General features: G+C 37.0%; 1 protein-coding gene across 1 annotated transcript in view; it reads right to left on the reverse strand.

The window, feature by feature from the left end:
- The window catches only part of MUC19 (mucin 19, oligomeric), a 154241-nt gene that overhangs the window by 94553 nt on the left and 40996 nt on the right, over positions 1–18692 (reverse strand). Inside the window, exons 34-38 of the mRNA XM_057704185.1 lie at positions 6828–6866; positions 6001–6099; positions 5651–5725; positions 2341–2438; positions 1885–1950 (exon numbers count right to left, since the gene is read on the reverse strand). Of these exons, the coding sequence (XP_057560168.1) occupies positions 1885–1950; positions 2341–2438; positions 5651–5725; positions 6001–6099; positions 6828–6866 (377 nt within the window). The remainder of the gene's footprint in view (positions 1–1884; positions 1951–2340; positions 2439–5650; positions 5726–6000; positions 6100–6827; positions 6867–18692) is intronic.

Below are 18692 nucleotides of genomic sequence, written 5' to 3' on the forward strand. Positions count from 1 at the left end.
ATGCAGCTACCACTTTCCTTTTTAAAAGAAAATTTCAGAGGTTCCTTGAGTTTAAACGCCACTCAATTCTAAGAGCATAAATGCAAATTAAGAATCAGGTCCTTAGCCCAGATCACACACTGGAGGTGTGGCTGGGAACTGCTGAAAAATCAGGTATAGATTTGCCTGACCTCCCAGGACTTGTGGCTCCAGCGCCTGGTTCCCCAGCAGTGTTGCCATCTCCAACTCCAGGGATTGCTCCAGGCAATACCCTTGCCATGGCTTAATTTTATAATGGGGGAAAAAAAACTAGCTAATTAAAATATAAAACTGATCATTTTATGAGGATGGTCTGTATAAGGAGAAAGAAAAAATTTGAATAGAGGCTTAATTCTCTCTCTTAAAAATAAGGGAAGCGACTTCCCTGTTCCTTTTCTTAGAGTATTTACCTTAGAATATTTGTAAATGTAAGTTCTTTCGAGTGTCTTTGAAGTGTATGTAAATCTTCTTAAAAGACGAAATAAGCCTCTTGTCAGCTTAATGATCCAGAAATGTCTTTCTCAAGGACTTCCGCACTATCTCTTTGAAACGTAAACATCTAAGGAGACAGTATTTCTTCCCCCTCTAGATACAAAACTTCCTCCTATCATCAAGATAGAAGTTTATTTTTCCATTGTATAAAACCAATTATTAAATAACCAGATGGTCACCCAATTGCCAGGTGAGTTTAGGATGAACTATATGTAATAATTGGTGCTGTCAAGTTCTCTTACTTAAGGACTAGTTATTTTTCCTGAGAACATGCATGTAACAGATTGAGATTTCTTTCTGTCTTTACAGACCTTTAGTGAATTGTCTATAATTCTCTGTAATTTGCATCACACTCTGGTTTCATGCTTATTCAATAATAAAACTGTTTTCTTTCTCTTCTGCCTTTGTGGGCAGGGTCTCTGGGTTGGGAGGAGATTTTGTTTTCAATTCTATTTCCCCAACAGCTGAAATATGATTGCTGTTTATTCCCCTGAAATTGAATACATCCCTAAAATTCACTCAGCTTACTTATGTTTTGAGTATTTGCCATTCCAGTAAACAAAGACTGTTGCCTGCTATCATGCCATCCGCCACTGTAGCCTCCCCCACCGACAGTGTGCCCTGAGAGGAATTCAAGATGGAGAAAAACAGGATATTGGCCCTAGATAGTTAAGACGAACACCTAAGGAATAATTTCAATTCAAGAGCCAAGCCTCTCGCATCTTCCCATACACAGAAAAGCACTAAAATCATTAGCTCAAGAAGTCTGTTTTTTTATGATTAGCAGTCATCTTTTGCTGTTAGACTACATGTACTTTTTTCAGCAAAAACTCCTATATATCCTAGCTCCTCCCTTACCTCTTCAGAACAGTTCCTCAGAGCTATCTGAGAGGCTGTCTCGCAGGGTATAGACCTCAATAAGGTCCCTGAATAAAATGTAATTCACAACTTTTAGGTTCTGTGTTTTTCTTCAGTCAACACAGTCATACTGCACTGATCATAATATCATACCCTTTTCAAAATAGAATAATTCTGTTGTCTTCAACCCCAACTAATCAGCTCTCTTACTAGACAGTCCTCTTGAGTTCCCACTTCAACACTTGTCAGTGAACATTTCCTCAATTTAGATTATCTTCTATTGTGTATGGTTTGTGCCTTTGTGTGTATATAAATATTCATTTCTCCTGCTCAAAATTCAAGTTCTAAGAGAATAAGTATCTCACACTACTCGTCTCCTACTTTCTCTAGGGCACCCAGTGTGATGTAGGCACACATCAATAAATAACTCCAGGAAACCTTGTCTCTGACAAAATTTTAAGTAAAGAAATCACAATTCTATTGTCTGGTTTTATTCTGATTGTGTTTTTTCAGTACCTGCTGCTCCAGAAGTGTTTTCACCAGCAGCTCCAGTGGTGGCAGCATTTTCCCCTCCAGTTGTTCCTAATTGAAAAGAACAATGGTTCTCAGTGGGCATTAGGGTTGCCAGATTTAGCATATCAAAGTACGAGACACCAAGTTACACTGGAATTCCAGATAAACAACAGCCACATCCCAATTATTGCATGAGGCAGACTTATACCCCACCCAAAAAAAATCTTATTTAGGTGAAATTCAAATTTAAATGGCATCTTGTATTTTATCTGGCAACTCTAGTCTACATAGACAATTGTGATGAAAGCGCTCAAACTACCCATATTCGTTTGTCCCAAAATTATAACTGTTAAAGCCATAGCCATTGCTCAGTTCACCTAAATTCCTCATGAGAACTTAGAGTCTCAGCTAAACTCCTGATGGAGCACTACCAAAGTGTCCAGGTGAACTGCACCTTGCCTCTGAGCTACCAGTTGGGCTGGAACCAGGGGAAGGAGGTCTAGCTGTGATGCCACTGCCAGTTCCGGTGGCAGTTCCAACAAATTCTCCTGTTACACCTGATAACACAGTATTGGGAGAGCATATATATTATTGTGACAATCCCGGACTGTAGTACTTTTGAAGGGAAGATTTGGAGAAACCAGAAAAAAAAATCTTCTTGAAAACGTTAATCATGTTTATACCACTCTACATCTTTTGTTGGATGGTATGTTATTAACTAATACTAAGTGAAATCAGTAATATTCTGATGAAAGACTGTTCTTTTTTGACAAAAGTCGTGGCCTCAGTCACATCATCTTCTCACCTAACTTACCTTCAGATGGTGTCACTTCACTGCTTGTTGCTCTAGTTGTTTCACCAGCTGATGATCTGGTGGTCCCTTTAAAAATAAATAATAAATATCAAAAAATATGTGTGTGTGTGTGTGTGTGTGTGTGTGTGTATATCTTAAGCAGAACAGTGTATGTTGTTCTCTGCTTTCAAAATACTTGTCACACTTATACATTCATTCCCAGTTCACTCTTTCCAAAAGTTGATCATAAGAATCACTTGGGTTGCTTGTTAAATATACAGATACACTAGCTCACTGATTCTCAGCCCAGGCTATACATTGGAACCAACTTTAAGGCTTTTAAAAACTACTTATGCCTGGGCCTTTCCTCCAGGTGTTCTGATTCAATTACTCTGTAATAGCCTCTTCAGTGTGTACTTTCAAAAATTTTCCTAGTCAATTCTAATTTGTAACCAAGATTGCAAACCATGACCTAAGCCCCTCTTCACATTCACAGCCTCAGTAGTCCTAAGGCAGGAGTCTTAGAATCTGAAATACACCATGTTTTGCTATAAATCACCTCTGAGCTAATATTAGAGAAATACTGCCATTAATCCCATAAATGCAGGGATCGTGAGGTCATGAAGATGTGCATTTACAAGTAACTAATAACTCAGAAGTGCTGGCGATTTCCCTCAGATCAGTAAGAAGGTTGCTCAGACCTCCCATTTTAATACCAGCTTGGCCTCCCGGGGTTGTGCCCTGGGCAAGTGAGTCTCCACCTGCGCTCTTGCTCCCAGGCAAGGTTGCGAAACCCTCTGATGCTCCTGGAGTCCTTTTACAACAGCAGGGAAGGAGTATTACTTCCACTGTTGCAGGATTCTACACACACTCTTTAATGGGACAGAACTGAGGTTTCTCATATAAAAGAAATCTTTAAATGATCCCTGCGATTTCTGTGGCTAGATGGTCTTATATCACGTAGAGCTTAATCTTCAGTTCAACCTGTCATATGTTCAGTGCCCTTTAATAGGGGCTAAGGTGCACATCCCGGCTTGCCTAATTTTCCTGGGCTTGTCACTCCTGTGCTTGGTTCCCTGCGTGTGCTGTCTTCCTCACCTCCTGCTGTTGGTGCAGTAGGACCCCCTGTTCCTCCTGATAAAAAATAGCAGTTTGAAAAATACCCTAGACATAAATCAACTCATGTAATCATAGAAACATCCTCTGAGGCCGGTAATGTTACTATTCCTACTTAACAGACATGGTTAAGTGACTTGCTCCAGGTCACCCGAGCAATCTAGACCTAAGTGCATACTCCAACCTGTGCTTCTCAGGATATCTGTGGGGAAAGAACAACTCTGTAAAAATTTCAGTCTGCTATATTGATGCTTTGGAAAAATGCCATGAAAGAAGAGAAATAAAATTAAAAAAAAATAAAGCCATACAAAACACAAGCTTTTTTCAACAGATATAAAATTGCTGTGTCAAATTGCCATATTTCTAAATACTTGTTTTCTGTTTCCGTTCTTTTCACTTCACGGACCAGTAACAAACAGTTCTGGATTGCACTTATTTGCAGACCAAACTTTGAGAAGCCCTGCTCAAGACCACTGTACTTACTGTCTGATAACTAAAGAAGATAGCTGGCTGATTTGTCATTATCACCCAAATAATTACAATTCAAATTCTAGAAAATATATACTAAATAGTCATCACCCTAAAATTACAGTCTATTCACTGATCTAATTGGAATTAAATAGTTTCTTAATTTGTGCTACTGTAGCTTATATCTTTCAAAACATTATTTTTTATGCAAACTGTCTTATTCAAAAAAGTTTTTAAATTTAAAATTGAGAAATTTGCTAAGGGAAAATAAATGTAGGAAAAATAAAGTCAGGCCATGGATTAGTTAATAAATGCATAAAGAAAAATTCCATGTAAACACTAAAGAGATGGGCTTTAATGGTATATAAAGGAGTTTTGATTTATTCTAAAAGCAATCTGAAAAATTGAAAGATTTTAAGTAGTGGAGTGATATGATGACAGTTGAGTTTTTGTAAGTGCCTTCTGGTGTGGGATTGACTAAAGTGTATATTGGGAGGGAAGTGGGGAAGAGTGGGAAAGCTCTCAACATTGACAAGTGCCAACTGCCTAAAGGGCTTGTTAATACACTGTTTGCCTGGCTCCACACTAAGAGCTTCTGATTCTAGGCAGGTGGGCCCCCAAATTTTGTGTTTCTAGAAAGTTCCCAGGAGATGTGGATGCTGTTGGTCTCAGAACTGCACTTTGAGCACCAGTGTATTAGAGGAAAGTGATCGAGGTGGATGCATGCAAAGACGAGGTGGAAAATGTGTAACACCTGAGCAAAAGCAGAAGCAAACGTGATGCAAAGAGGAAATTTAAGAGGTATTCAATACTTAAAGTCAATAACTGGCTGCATAAGGGATGGGGTGACCTCAGGCTTGTTTGTTTTTAATCAAAACCATCTATTCTTAAAGAAGTCAATAATATTTTATTCATAAAACCAACAGTAGCTGAAATTTAGTCAGTGATGCACAAGGACAAGCATACTGTCTCTCACTGCCTTCTCCTGGATGTTTGCTCTTAGACACAGATCACAGAATTGTAGAGCTATGACAGAGGAGCCTGAGGGTCTGGGTTCTAATCCTGCCTCTGCCAGTTTTGAGAACTTTTATTATTTTCTTCCTCGTGGGAAAAAAGACACCTAACTACCATGATGTTAACGTGGATTAAATTACATACTACATATTACATATTTTAGTAAAATTTAGAAATTTTAGTGTGCCATAGAAATATGTTACTAATATTTTGTTAACACATAAATGTTAATTTTTGAATTTTTCTCAAAGCCATCCAGATAACTTAGAGCTGACACCAGACCGCTATTATCTAATGTACTCAGATTACAGTTGTTCCTGACTTGAAAAGGAGGACTGCTTGTGGGAAGGAAGCTACGGACTCATTTTTCTGTCTCACCTGCTCCGAAGCCTGTGTCACTAGTGCTTCCATCTTCAGCTGCTGTGGTTGCACTTACTGATACTCCAGTTGACCCTTATGAAGGTAAAGAGAAAACAAAGACCTGCTAAAAAACTGCATGCTATCAACTCTCAAGGTAATGGATGTATATAATTATAACATGATATACAATAAGAAAGCAACTTGTGTAAAAACTAGAGTCTACATTTTAATTACATATAAAGAACATCCAAATCTAATATTATACATAAGTTAGATACCTTTATTTTGTAAAATATTGTACTGAGCAGCATTGCCTGAAACTAGTTGCTTAGCCATGTCTGGTACATCTTGTTCTGAGCTTAATTTACCTGATATGCGCCCAGGACTGGTGAGGGCGGGGCCCACCGCCTCTGTGGTGCCCACACTTCCAGCTGTAGAGGTGATGGGAACTGGAGTTCTAGAAATACCTGAGAAAAACGTACAGTGAACTTCTCAAGTTTACTTGGCCTTTAATACCAATGGGTGATTTAACTGTTCAGTCAATTCCCACTATAGAAAATAGAATCATGTAGCCAGTGACTTTCTGCACAGAGTTCCTAAGATTTTTGTCCCATTATTACCTTCCTACTAAAATTTTAGTTTAGTTCTTGCCATAGTTTTTTTAACAGTCATGTTATCTGCATCTTAAATTGTGTTGCATCGGTCTTTGTACATTTGTCTCAACAAGGTTGCTTTCAAATAAATGGAGCCTTAAGCTCTAATCACATTTTCACTCAGAGGTGACAGGAGCAATGATGAATATTATCATGAAATAATTAATTGCTACTTTTATACTTAAAACACCTAAAAAAGCAAAATATATCATGAGATACCCACATGTTTTCTCTCACCCTATATTGTTTAAAAAATTTTGAGCTTGATATCATTTAATAGTTATATATGCTATATGAGTATTAATAATAAAATTGAAAACCATATTATAACCAGTTAATATAAACACATCAAAAACAAGTCAAATTCAGGGGTTTTTTTGGTTTAAAAACTGTGGGAAAAGCCCAGTAAACTTCTTGTTTGACATATTCTTACAAAAGCCAAACATAAATTCTTTCTTAAAAAAACACAAAGGTACTAATATTTTTTCACATATAAAAAGGTATTTTTTCACATATAAAAAACCAGGAATTAATAGACTAACCTGTGGTAAAAGGTTCACTGAGAAAACTCAGAGTTGTTCCTGATAAGAAAAAGAGAAATGATGTGAATTTTTCTGATCTCAAGGGAAAATACTAGAAGGATTGCTCACCTGTTAGTTTTCAATATACAGTGGTTTGCAATATATTTAGTGTTGAGAGTTACTAGCAAATTTTTATTTCATTTTTAAAATGGTGACATTATACTGTGACTCTTTTCAATGCCTATGTGTACATGTGGGTGTTTGTACACTACCCGCACACACATGCTGACTTCTACCAAATACAGTGTAAATGGAATAAATATATATACACATATTATATCAACGAAAAGTTAGTTCTCCGCTAAGCAGAGGCTGATTTCCCAGTTTATGATTTGACTTCACTTTATTTCTGATTGTCATCACCTTCAGGACTTTTCTACTAAGTAGCATTTAGTCTATAAGAGTTTGGAGCAGATTGAATGAGAAACATTTTTCAGGGTTTATTTTTATGATTTGATATAGCAGGTTCATGGAGATAAATTTGAAGTTATCAGGAAACTCCTGAAGGAAGAGGCCATATTTTCTCTGCATTCCCAATGCCTACCCATTGCCAAGAATGTGGTGAAAGTTTACTATGTTTGTTGAGATGGTCTTAAATGGACTTAAATATAAGCCTTTATTAATATCTAATTTTCATAAATAATAAAAGGTCAGCTATTTTCTGTATTTCAGTCTTAATTTCTATTTTAAAAAATCCCTGGAAACGTATTGTTTATGTGCTAATATCACTCTAAAAGTTTATTAATTAAAAAAGAAGAAAAAACTTCTCGCACAATCTCTTTATTTGATCTTCACTCTATCCAGCCACACTGACCTTCTTTCAGTCTTTCTATTTGCAGTTCCCTGTACTTGGAAAACGGTTCCTTCCCTCTTCTCCTAATTAGAACTTCATTGGTCAGTTCTCAATTGAATGATCTTTTCTTCAGCCTTTCCTGACCATCTTCTCTTGATCAAAACCCCTATCCACCCACCCTACCCCCATTTTAAGCACTTCATAGCTCTTGTAATTGATGCAAGTTTCCATTTGTTGTTTAATTACTTGATTGATATCCATTTTCCTGACCAGACTATTGGTTTATGAATGCACAGACCATACCTATTTTAACTCACTGTTAAACCCCTAATGATAGCAGAGTGCCTAGTACATAACAGGTGCTTGATAAGTATGTGTCAATAGAATGACTCAATCAATCAATCAATTGTTCAATGGAGTAAAAGTATACTATCTCTTCTGCATATGAAGAATTGAGCTCAGAAAAGTGATTTGTTCAAGATCATTGCTGGTCAGTGACAAAGCTGGGACTAAAGTCTAAGTCACACTGCCCCAAGATTGTGATGTATACAGCTTTTTATGTAATGCTACCTCTAGGTCTAATACACCACCTCTTGTAGTTTATAAGTTTTATATTACCTAAGTCAGAAAAGATGGCGGCGAAGTAGAGGGACGTGGAAGGCATCCCTCTCCACAGATGCATTGGGAATGCACCGAAGGACGCAATAATTCCCACAGAAAACCAGCTGAACACCAGCAGACAGCCTCGGACACCAGAAAGGACCTCAAGGAGCCTGACATAACCGGTAGGGAGGCATCTATGAGGGCTCAAAGAGGTGAAGCGGCGGAGCTGTGGCAGACGGGAGGGAGTGAGAAACACACGGAGGGCCCGCAGCGCAGCTCAGCATTCCCGGACCAAGACGTCGATTCACAGCTGAACAGAGGGTCCAGGAGCGGGAGTGTGGGAACCAGAGAGCTGGTTCAGGGTGAGGAACATTGTTGCCAGTAAGGTGACGGACCCAGAGGACAGGAGGGAAGAGGTCCGCGGCGAGGAGTGCCCGTCCCTGAGAGCTGCCCGGCCATGATGGCGGCTGGAGGCTGCAGGCTCACGGGCAGGGGGAGGAGCTGCGCGTGTAGCCTCTCCCTCTCCTTCGGGGCCTCTGCAACAGGCAGTGGAGAGACGCCCTGCGGGCCACCTAAGGTGCTCAGGGATAACAAGCACCCTCAGGCGCTCGGGTGGGGCTAGATTAAAACCCCTTGGAACGCCGGCAGCAGGGAGGCTGCCGAGAGAAAAAAAACAAAAAAACAAACCGGAGAGAGGCCCAACTCTAAGACTTTCTGTTTACACCTGAGCCACCGGCATCCCTCTGCAACAGGCACCTCCAAGCCCGACTGAAACAACAGTGCGCCACTGCTCACTCACTCCCAGGGGAAGGAGCCACTATTGTACCCTCTCCCTCCCCACACACCAACACTTACAGACGAACAATAAAGGAACCTCTGCTGGTCACAGAAGAATGCAAAAAAACCCAAGGCGAGTAGAAGGACACTTACAGCTGAGACTCTAAGGAAACAGAAATATGAGTATCAATCCTATTGAACTGGTCCATTCTGGGATCAGTTCTGGATTTTTTTTTTCTTTTTTCTTTTTTTCTTTTTCTCTCTCTTTTTTTTTTCTTTATTAATTATGGTCTTAGCCCTAAGGGATCTACAAGTTTTATAACATAATTTTTTAATGATTTTTTTATTCTATTTTTACTTTTTTGCCTTTTTATATACTTCTATTTCTAGCTAAGTTTTTGGTAGTATGGACAATATATCTCTCATACTTTCCTTTCATCCCTATCTTTTATACATTTCTATTCTTTTCTTTTTATTTGCATATTTCCAACCACACTACACTCTTCTGTTCCCCTTTCTTCCAGCCATTTTAAGTTTATTTTATCTTAACATACTTATAAGCAACACTATCGATCTGCTCAGACTCCTTGCTCTATTCTCCAGATGACGCACTGCCTTGGTATTTAATATTAGGTTTTTGTCTTTATCTTAGTTCTTAGTACAATTGTCTAATTTCATTCTGAGAATCTCCATTCTGTCTGGTGGTACTCTAGCTCTTTTCTATATTTGATCCTAGCTTACAATATCTCCCTGGATTAGTGTTTGTATGTGTAAGGTGTTATTTGTTTGTTTGTTTGCTTTTGCTTTTGTCTCTGATTTGTTCTGTTTCAGTTGTCAATTTCTTTTGGGTTTCTCTTTGAATATCTGATAGCACACTGGGGTTCTGTCAGGTCTTTCCAGAGCCTTATGTCCTAATGGATTCAGTAATTGTGTGTCTTATACATGTATGTGTTTCCTAGACCTAGTATTTGTGTAACCCAACACTTGGACATTAGTCTGAGGCTTGGACAGTCTTCTATAAACACCTCTATCGCCAGGACAAGCAACCCCAAAAGTTTGGAGAACCATGAGGAAACAAAGAAACACCATGCAGGCAAAGGAGCAGGAAAAAAACCCACAAGACCAAATAAATGAGAAGGAAATAGGAAAAATGCCTGAAAAAGAATTCAGAGTAATGATAGTAAAAATGATACAAAATCTTGATAACAAAATAGAGAAAGTACAAGAAACAGTTCATAAGAACTCAGAAAAACAAACAGCAATGGATAACAAAATAACTGAAATTAAAAATACTCTAGATGCTATAACCAGCAGAATGACTGAGGCAGAAGAATGAATAAGTGAGTTGGAAGATAGAATGGGGGAAATAAACGCCACAGAGCAGGAAAAAGAAAAAAGAATAAAAAGAATAGAAGACAGTCTCAGAGACCTCAGCGATAACATTAAGCGCACCAACATTCGAATTATAGGCATCCCAGAAGAAGAAGAAACAAAGAAAAGGTCTGAGAAAATATTTGAAGAGGTTATAGTGGAAAACTTCCCCAACATGGGAAAGGAAATACTTAACCAAGTCCAAGAAGCACAGAGAATCCCACACAGAATAAATCCAAGGGGAAAAACACCAAGGCACATATTAATCAAACTAACGACAATTAAACACAAAGAAAAAATATTAAAAGCAGCAAGAGAAAAGCAACAAATAACATACCCATAAGGATAACTGCTGACCTTTCTACAGAAACTCTGCAGGCCAGAAGGGAATGGCAGGATATACTGAAAGTCCTGAAAGAGAGAAACCTACAGCCAAGAATACTCTACCCAGCAAGAATCTCATTCAGATTTGAGGGAGAAATCAAAAGCTTTCCAGACAAGCAAAAGTTAAGAGAATTCAGCACCACCAAACCAGCCTTACAACAAGTGCTAAAGGAACTTCTCTAAGTAGGAAACACAAGACAAGGAAAACACCTACAAATACAAACCCAAAACAATTAAGAAAATGGTCATTGGAACACACATGTCAATAATCACCTTAAATGTAAATGGATTAAATGCTCCAACCAAAAGACACAGACTGGCTGAATGGATACAAAAACAAGACCCTTCTATATGCTGCCTACAAGAAACCCACTTCAGACCAAGGGATACATATAGACTGAAAGTAAAGGGATGGAAAAAGATATTCCATGCAAATGGAAGTCAAAAGAAAGCTGGAGTAGCAATACTCATATCAGACAAATTAGACTTGAAAGTAAAGACTATTAAAAGAGACAAGAAAGGACACTACATAATGATCAGGGATCCATTCAAGAAGAACATATCACAATGGTAAATATCTATGCCCCCAACATAGGAGCACCTCAATACATAAGACAAATGCTAACAGCCATAAAAGGGGACATCAACAGGAACACAATAATAGTGGGAGACTTGAACACCCCACTTACATCAATGGACAGATCATCCAAACAGGAAATAAATAAAGACACACAAGCTTTAAATGACACATTAGACCATCTTGCTTAATTGATATTTATAGGACATTCCATCCAAAAACGACAGAATACACCTTCTTCTCAAGTGCACACGGAACATTTTCCAGGATAGATCACATCTTGGGTCACAAATCAAACCTCGGCAAATTCAAGAAAATTGAAATCATATCAAGCATCTTCTCAGACCACAATGCCATGAGACTAGACATCAATTACAGGAAAAAAACTGCAAAAAATACAAACACATGGAGACTAAACAATTCACTCTTAAACAACCAAGAAATCACTACAGAAATCAAAGAGGAAATCAAAAAAATCTGGAAACAAATGACAACGAAAACACAACAACCCAAAACCTATGGGACGCAGCAAAAGCAGTTCTAAGAGGGAAGTTTATAGCAATACAGTCCTACCTTAAGAAACAAGAAAATGATCGAATAAACAACCTAACCTTACACCTCAAACAACTAGAGAAAGAAGAACAAAGAGACCCCAAAGTGAGCAGAAGGAAAGAAATCGTAAAGATCAGAGCAGAAATAAATGAAAAAGAAAGGAAGGAAGCCATAGCAAAAATAAATAAAACTAAAAGCTGGTTCTTTGAGAAGATTAACAAAATTGATAAACCATTAGCCAGACTCATAAAGAAAAAAAGGGAGAAGATGCAAATCAACAGAATTAGAAATGAAAGAGGAGAACTAACAACAGACACCTCAGAAATACAAAACATCATGAGAGACTACTACAAGCAACTATATGCCAATCAATTGGATAACCTGGAAGAAATGGAGAAATTCTTAGAAAAATACAATCTTCCAAGACTGAACCAGGAAGAAATAGAAACAATGAACAGACCAATCACAAGTACGGAAATTGAGGCAGTGATTAAAAATCTCCCAACACACAAAAGCCCAGGACCAGATGGGTTCACGGGCGAATTCTATCAAACATTTCAAGAAGAGCTAACACCTATCCTTCTCAAACTCTTCCAAAATATTGCAGAAGGCGGAACACTCCCAAACTCATTCTACAAGGCCACCATCACCCTGATACCAAAACCAGGCAAAGATGTCACAAAAAAAGAAAACTACAGACCAATATCACTGATGAATATAGATGCAAAAATCCTCAACAAAATATTAGCTAACAGACTGCAACAGCACATTAAAAAAATCATACACCATGATCAAGTGGGGTTTATCCCTGGGATGCAAGGATTCTTCAATATACACAAATCAATCAACGTGATACATCATATTAACAAATTGAAGGATAAAAACCATAGATCATCTCAATAGATGCAGAAAAAGCTTTTGACAAAGTTCAACATCCATTTATGATAAAAGCTCTCCAGAAAATGGGCATAGAAGGAAATTACCTCAACATAATAAAAGCCATATATGAGAAACCAAAAGCCAACATCGCTCTCAATGGGGAAAAACTGAAAGAATTCCCTCTTAGAACAGGAACAAGACAAGGGTGTCCACTCTCACCATTATCATTCAACATAGTTTTGGAAGTTTTAGCCACAGCAATCAGAGAAGAAAAAGAAATAAAAGGAATACAAATTGGAAAAGAAGTAAAATTGTCACTCTTTGCAGATGACATGATATTATATATAGAAAACCCTATAGACTCTACCAGAAAACTGCTAGCACTCATTGATGAGTTTAGTCAAGTAGCAGGATTCAAAATTAATGCACAGAAATCTCTTGCATTCCTATACACTAACAACGGAAGAGCAGAAAGAGAAATTAAGGAAACTCCCATTTACCATTGCAACAAAAAGAATAAAATACCTAGGAATAAACCTGCCTAAGGAGGCAAAAGATCTGTATGCAGAAAACTTTAAGACACTGATGAAAGAAATCAAAGATGACACAAACAGATGGAGGGACATACCACGTTCCTGGATTGGAAGAATCAACATCGTGAAAATGACTGTACTACCCAAAGCAATTTACAGATTCAATGCAATCCCGATCAAATTACCAATGGCATTTTTCACAGAACTAGAGCAAGAAATCTTACGATTTGTATGGAAACGCAAAAGACCCCGAATAGCCAAAGCAATCTTGAGAAGGAAAAATGGAGTTGGTGGAATCAGGCTTCCTGACTTCAAACTATACTACAAGGCCATAGTGATCAAGACAGTATGGTACTGGCACAAAAATAGAAAGGAAGACCAATGGAATAGAATAGAGAACTCAGAAGTAAGCCCAAACACATATGGGCACCTTATCTTTGACAAAGGAGGCACGAGTATACAATGGAAAAAAGACAGCCTCTTCAATAAGTGGTGCTGGGAAAATTGGACAGCAACATGTAAGAGAATGAAATTAGAACACTTCCTAACACCATACACAAAAATAAACTCCAAATGGATTAAAGACCTACATGTAAGACCAGACACTATAAAACTCCTAGAGGAAAACATAGGCAAAGCACTCCATGACATCCATCAAAGCAAGATCCTTTTGGACCCACCTCCTAGAATCATGGAAATAAAATCAAGAATAAACAAATGGGACCTCATGAAACTTAAAAGCTTTTGCACAGCGAAAGAAACCATAAAGAAGACTAGAAGGCAACCCTCAGAATGGGAAAAAATAGTTGCCTATGAAACAACGGACAAAGGATTAACCTCCAAAATATACAAGCAGCTCATGCAGCTTCATACCAAAAAAGCAAATAACCCAATCCACAAATGGGCAGAAGACCTAAATAGACATGTCTCCAAAGAAGACATACAGATGGCCAACACACACATGAAAAGATGCTCTACATCACTAATCATCAGAGACATGCAAGTCAAAGCCACAATGAGGTATCACCTCACACCAGTCAGAATGGCCATCATCACAAAATCTGGAAACAACGAATGTTGGAGAGGGTGTGGAGAAAAGGGAACTCTCCTGCACTGTTGGTGGGAATGTAAGTTGGTACAGCCACTACGGAAAACAATTTGGAGGTTCCTTAAAAAACTACAAATAGAACTACCATATGATTCAGGAATCCCACTCCTGGGCATATACCCAAAGAAAACCATAATCCCAAAAGAAACATGTACCATAATGTTTATTGCAGCACTATTTACAATAGCCAGGACATGGAAGCAACCGAAATACCCATCAACAAATGAATGGATAAAGAATATGTGGCATATATATACAATGGAATATTTCTCAGCTATCAAAAGGGATGAGATGGAGCTATATGTAATGAGGTGGATAGACCTAGAGTCTGTCATACAGAGTGAAGTAAGTCAGAAAGAGAAAGACAAATATTGTATGCTAACTCACATATATGGAATCTAAAAATGGTACTGATGAACTCAGTGACAAGAACAAGGATGCAGGTGCAGAGAATGGACTGGAGAACTCGAGGTTTGGGAGGGGGTGGGGGATGAAGGGGAAGCTGAGACGAAGCGAGAGAGTAGCACAGACATATATATATTACGAACTGTAAAATAGATAGCCAGTGGGAAGTTGTTGTATAACAAAGGGAGTTCAACTCGAGGATGGAAGGTGCCTTAGAGGACTGGGACGGGGAGGGTGGGGGGGACTTGAGGGAGGGTGGGGGGAGGAGTCAAGAGAGGGAGGGAATACGGGGATATGTGTATAAAAACAGATGATTGAACTTGGTGGGCCCCCCAAAAAATAATAAATAAAAAAATGTTTTATATTACCCTTTCACATATTAATGGAAATATTATAAATCAGACTAGAAATTACAGAATAAAACATAAAAAAATAAGGAAGCCTATCTCCCCTGATTACTTCACAAAATGGATATGATATATTATTGATAAGCAGGTTGAGAGATGTTTATGTGCGTATTTTCAGAATTAGTGTCAAGCTTTAGCTGAGAAGAATTTTCAAATCAGTATCAGGCAGACTCCACCAACATATCTCTTCAGACCTTGATGTCTTTTCTCACTAACAAACACAATAATTGGATATTGAATTAAAATGTCTTGCTGAATTGGGAGATTGGGATACCAAATTGTACACTCTAAATATATGCAGTTTATTACATGTTAACTGTATCTCAATAAAAGTTCTTAAAAATAAAAAAATAAAAAATAAAATGTCTTGCTGAACTGGATGTAAGATTAGCATAGAAAGACTCTTATGCCATGGTCCACAGAGACTGTCAAGTCTATAATGATGTCTGTAAGATTATAATGATGTCTATACAGATTGGGGTCTATATAAAAGATAGACCCCAGTGCTTCAAAAGACTGTGGTGCAGATTCCATCTTCCAGTATAGGTTTAACCTTTAAGAAATTTCAGTGCTCCTAATTTGAACACTTTCAACCTGAAGGCAATTACATTTCTTTTAAAACCAGCATTATCACATGGAGAAGAATCAATCTTCTCCAAAATTTCTACAGCCAAATATGTTGGGACCAACATGGGGTTGAGGGGAACACAGCGGCACACCATACATGGTACAGCAGTGATCGCAAATATCTTTAGCATCTGAATGAGAAAACACATTTATAGGCCTTTCTATGTAATTGGTATGGCTAACGAGGCAACGTGCTGGAGTGGATCTCAAGGACCCATATTTTATCAGGGCCATAAGAGCTCTCTAAACTAGTCACAGCTTGGAGTACATACCACTCGGGCTGCTATGATATCGCTCCTTTTTCCCACAAAAGAACTTGGGAAGAGGTAGGTCTGAAATTGTTGATAAGCCTCTACTAACAGGAATATACAAGAATCCACATCCACTTTTCTTCATGGTTTAATTACCAAAATTGATAGATAAAGCATTTTTGTTCTCATTAATTTTGACATCCATAACCATTACAATTTCCATTGATTTTTCCATTACTTGCAAATGAACATGCATGCCAAAGTACTTGATATTATGAATTACCGAGTACCAGATTCTTTGTTGCCATGACATGAATAATAAAAAGAGCTGCCTTTACCAAAATATTGATAGCTCTGTATATTACAAAGTAGTAATCCACCCCAAAAATTTTCAAAGTGACTGTGCCCATTTATTTTCACCTTATGATAGATAAAATTGATAATAAATTTATTTTATTATTTTAACCTCATTTATTTTTCACCACATGATAAACTTAATAATTAAAATAAAATCTTGCAATTAATTTCCCAGCTACCACTAAGTTTTCTGACTACTTCTAAGAATCATTTAAATTTTTATAAAATTTATAAAATCTTTTATAAATGATTACTTTGCCATTTTCCTCAATGGATTCTATTTTACTTAGCATAAATTCCTGAAAGATAATCTTAAGGAGTATCCATAACATTTTCCATAAAAAACAACAAATTCAGTAATGCAAAGTTTATTTTCTGCAAAATATCTTATTTCTGAAAAAAGTGATTAAACCACTAATAATTATTTTAAAATTCATAAAATTGGTTTTAATTGAGGATGCAGTATGTTTGTAATTAACTATTAAAAAATACTAAACTCCTCTGCTAAAATTTAAGTTTATTTACATAATGAATTGTTCTTTATAAAACTGTAAGCTAGTAATAAATTTGACTTTCCTGAGTACTTATTTTGTATTATACTAAGCTGCACTATCACATTTACTCGTCCTATAATGTAGATATTATGCTTTTCCTATTTAAAAAATGAAAAAACTAATCATCAGAGTGTTTGAGGGACTAAAACTAGGGTCATACAGCTAGTAAGTAGAAGAGAAGAGATTCTAGTTCTTATTTTTCTGCTTCTCCTTTCTACTACACTCAGCTGGCTCTCAGTAATATCCTGGTGCAATTATTTTCTTTCTATGATTGATGCAATTTTAGAATAAGCACATTATACAAACAAGTAAAATTTATATACAACCTATAACTGTAAAATTCTGATATTTTAACTTTTTGAGAAAAGAAAAATGCATGTTAAGGTATCAATTGCTATGTAACAGAAACCTGCTTTTTAGTTACATGAATCAGTATCCCATTTAGTCAATGAGCTATTTTTAGTTTTAATAGAAACTCATTAAATAAATTATAAATTTTAACACGTCCCAATTTGAAATTGGAATCTGGAATTGAAATTGGAAGCAATTATATGCTACTACTTCAAAAACTGATTTAAATTTAACTTTATTTTCTTAAATATCAAAACACAAAAGCATTAAGACTAGAATCTAGAAAAACATGCCCTGAATTTTAATCCTCTCTCTGCTACTTATTATCAAGTGACCTTCAACACATAACTTAATCTTTTGTGCTTCCATTTCCTCATTTGTACATTGAGGAAAATAATGGCACCCACTTCACAGAGTTCTGTATCAAACGAGGTAATATGTGTCAAGTACTTAGAACAGTGCTCAGTAAATGTTAGCTCTGTGTCAAGATCTATCAATCTAAACAGGAAAAAAGACATAATTGCATAATTTTTCTTCTAAAAATAATTATTGAAATGGTTGGCTAGGCATCTTTCAGAGCATTTTAATCCTTTGAAAGCATTTACTGTATAGAAAAGAAAATAGATATCTAAGGCATGCAGAAAAGCTTAAGCTTTGCCTATTGCTTCCTTTGTGCTTTTAAAGTTTTAAAGTCAAACACATCATCAGTCCTCTTCTGAGGATCTTGCCCTTTCTCCTTCTGTCTGGCAGGAATGCCTTTGATCTATCTGAGAAGGTCATTTAAATTTATGGAAGGAACTTTAAAATAACCTGCATAATCTTTTCAAGTTATAGGTAAGAAAACAAAAACAAACAAAAACAAAAACTAATGGCCAGTGAAAAGTACTTGAAAAGGGAAGTATTTGATCTAGTATTTGATCAAAAGTACTTTACGCAAGGAACGAGGTAATGGCAAAAATGTGCCCTTCTGCACAGTCTCATTTTTAAATAAATCTTACCACTTCAATAATCATAGGATTTTTATATCAAATTGATATCTTAAGACAATGTAGAAAATAAAAACAAAACAGCTTTAGCTAAATTAAATTAACCCACTAATCATATTGGTTCAACTCAAAAGGATTAATATATTATCCAAAATGAAAGTACATCTAGAACACTGGGACTGTGAACCAAAATTCTGGGTAAAATGGGTTCTCATGTCTAAGAACGAAATCCTTCCATCTATTGTAGACAGTTCATAGAGAGGCAACACATCTTCAATATGATGTCTTTCTAGCTATATTACATCTGGAAA

The sequence above is a fragment of the Hippopotamus amphibius genome, chromosome 12 (genome assembly GCF_030028045.1).
Source record: "Hippopotamus amphibius kiboko isolate mHipAmp2 chromosome 12, mHipAmp2.hap2, whole genome shotgun sequence".
Taxonomy (NCBI): Eukaryota; Metazoa; Chordata; class Mammalia; order Artiodactyla; family Hippopotamidae; genus Hippopotamus; species Hippopotamus amphibius.